General features: G+C 41.8%; 1 protein-coding gene across 1 annotated transcript in view; it reads right to left on the bottom strand.

The window, feature by feature from the left end:
• GPR85 (G protein-coupled receptor 85) overlaps positions 1–2,653 on the bottom strand; it is a 3,843-nt gene extending 1,190 nt beyond the window's left edge. The window contains exons 1-2 of the mRNA XM_010151202.1: positions 2,576–2,653; positions 1–1,475 (exon numbers count right to left, since the gene is read on the bottom strand). The exon at positions 1–1,475 is cut by the window's left edge and continues 1,190 nt beyond it. Coding sequence (XP_010149504.1) covers positions 188–1,300 — 1,113 coding nt within the window. The 5' untranslated portion in view covers positions 1,301–1,475; positions 2,576–2,653 and the 3' untranslated portion in view covers positions 1–187. The remainder of the gene's footprint in view (positions 1,476–2,575) is intronic.
• Positions 2,654–2,674: the final 21 nt, after the last annotated feature.

Genomic DNA, 2,674 nt, shown 5'->3' with positions numbered 1-2,674 from the left:
CAGGAACATGTTTAGGTTTAAAACAGGATTAGAGGTGAGCTATTGCAAAGACTGCAGAATGTTGCCCAAATCCTTACAACTGCTGACATCCCATTCTTGATTTTCTTCTCAAGACATGGCTACAGGCCACAATTGCTTAGCAGAGAATGGTAGTGTTTCACAAGGCTAAAGATTTACAGATGCTCCCTCATATAACACAGTAAGGTTCCCTTGGTAACCTGGATTTTCTGCAGTAAAGAAGGGTTGTGCTGAAACAGCGCCTCAGCTCCCTGTTGGAGAAAATGCAGACAAAAGGATTGATTCCAGCTTGGGCAAAACTCATCCAGACAGCGGCTGTTAGAAATCCCCCTGGTACTACAGGCCCTCTTGCAAAAACTCTCCAGTAACAGGCTACCAAATAGGGACCCCACAAGGTCAGAAAGAGGAATGTCATGATGTAGAACATTCTGCTGATTCTCTTCTCCATTTTGAACTCATCTAAAACCAGTAACCTTCTCCTGCCTGTGGTGTTCGCGTTTTGCCTGATTCCCAACAAGGTTGGAGGCGTGGGACCCCTTCCAAATCCAGCCAGCCAATTAGCAGCTGCTTGACCACTCGCTCCAGGACCGTGAAAAGTCCAGTTCTGGCTCACCGCTGCAACAAACTGGACTGGCTTCATTTTCCTGCGATCGTGAACAAAAAATATCAGCTTGAGGTAGACAAGCTGTGTGGCTAGGAGGATAAGGGCAAGAAGAAGCATAAATCCCAAGGAATCATTAGCCCTGAAGGAACGATGCTGGAAAGTGCATTGGTCTTCCTCCCTAATGAACGAGTAGGTGCCCACATCTAAAACTGGGGGGAAAGCCATGGCTACAGAGAGGGTCCACACCATACAGATAACGGCCAAGCAAGTCCAGAAGGTCAGCCTTTTCGTATAAAAACGGTGGTGGGCAATAGCTAAGTATCTGGTGACGCTTATGCAGAATAACATGAAAGCAGTGTGAAAGCAGGACAAAACCCCCAAAAAGGCAATCACTTTGCAAGTAAGAGTCCCATACGTCCAAGTAGAGCCATTTTTTACAGAGGTGAAAACAAATGGGAAACAAATTGCAGATCTGAGGATATCTGAGCAGCAAAGATCCAACAGGAAGTAGTAAGGAGCTCTATGCAAGGTCTTATCTTTGACTAGCAAAATGGAGATCAGAAGGTTACCAACCACACTGACTCCTATTATGAAACCCAGTGAAGTCAGTTTCAGGAAAGCTGTTAAAGGAGAGAGATTTTGTAAAATGTTGTCAGCTGCATGGCTGTAGTTCGCCATAGATGGATGGATGATATGTATATTGCCTCAGTCAAGTCTCATGATCTATATATAAGAACAAGGAAAAAATAGATCCATACATCTTACTGAAAATGTAATCCACAAACAGAACTGATCTTGTGTCTAGTCATACAGTACATCCTCTTCTTTCTGATTTGTCATGCCATCAAAATATCTGAAAAAAAATCGAGCTATCAGTTCTTAAGTTAACAAGAAATGATGTCAGAAAGTGCTAACAAAGATGTTAATTTATGGAGAACCAAATGAAGTTGTAAATTTGAGTACTATTGTTTGTTTTTAAATATCATGAGGCTTTTTTTTTTTTTATACGTAATGTTAGCATGATTGATTACTGGCATTTCACAGATTCGGCTTGTTACAGTTTCAGAACTGACCGGTGCCCCTTACATTTGGTAGCATATCTAATTTTACCATTAAAGCCTCAGAGATTTTATGAATCAAAAGATTCCCAGTCTGCCAGCCCAAGAGTTAATCACTGACATCTTTTTTAAAAACCCCCAAAGACTGCTGATATTTTGACATTACCTACATTTATTTTATGGCTACAGTATTTGTCAATGTTTTAGAGGCAGCTGTTGTGTTGATACGAATCACACCCAAAGAAACCCTGCAGAATTTATGTTTTTTAACCCAAGTCACCAAAGCACATTAATCACACTGTGTTAGTTCATGCACATTGTAAGAGAAACAGTATTCATTATCCCCCTCCCTTTCTCTGATAAACCGTAATTTTATCATTTAGGCTTTCAAATAAACAGGTATGCCACACAGTCGATAGCACTATGCTTTGGGGTCTTCACCATCCCCCCTCTTTCCCGCTTTAATGTAAATCTTTAAAGCCTCAACATAATCTGTAATAAGCAACAGCCACTGTAAATACTGAGGCAACACACCCAAGATACAATGCCCATCCTTTTGGGAGGGCTGTTTTTGGTTATGTTTGGACAAACATAGAATAAATTGATTTTTTTAAGCTAATTAGGGCTCTGCGATTCCCACTAATCCTCCCAATGAATCGCACCGGAACACATTTCATGCAATAACATAAAATAAATTAAAGAACTGCCTGCTGCTGCTGTTGGGTTTGGGGTTTTTTTTAGTGGGTTTTTTTTTTTTCTCCCTCCAGAGCCAGGGACAGGAGCCACAGCAGGCATGAGCAGGCTCCTTCGTTATTCACACTAAGTGTTTCCTCTGCCACCTCGGGTGTACAAAGGATATTCCCACTGAATCCCAGCAAAATCCTTCCATTCTTACCGTCCACAAAAGAGCCTGATTGCTGCTGTGTAAACAGAGGCTGATCAGATCATGGCATCGTTTTAAAAACCATGAAATCAGGCTCCCCCTTCCCCCTCC

The sequence above is a fragment of the Eurypyga helias genome, unplaced genomic scaffold (genome assembly GCF_000690775.1).
Source record: "Eurypyga helias isolate BGI_N326 unplaced genomic scaffold, ASM69077v1 scaffold8380, whole genome shotgun sequence".
In the NCBI taxonomy this organism is placed as follows: Eukaryota; Metazoa; Chordata; class Aves; order Eurypygiformes; family Eurypygidae; genus Eurypyga; species Eurypyga helias.
The sequence above is the reverse complement of the archived record's forward strand: the minus strand, read 5'-3'. Positions and strand labels throughout refer to the sequence as shown.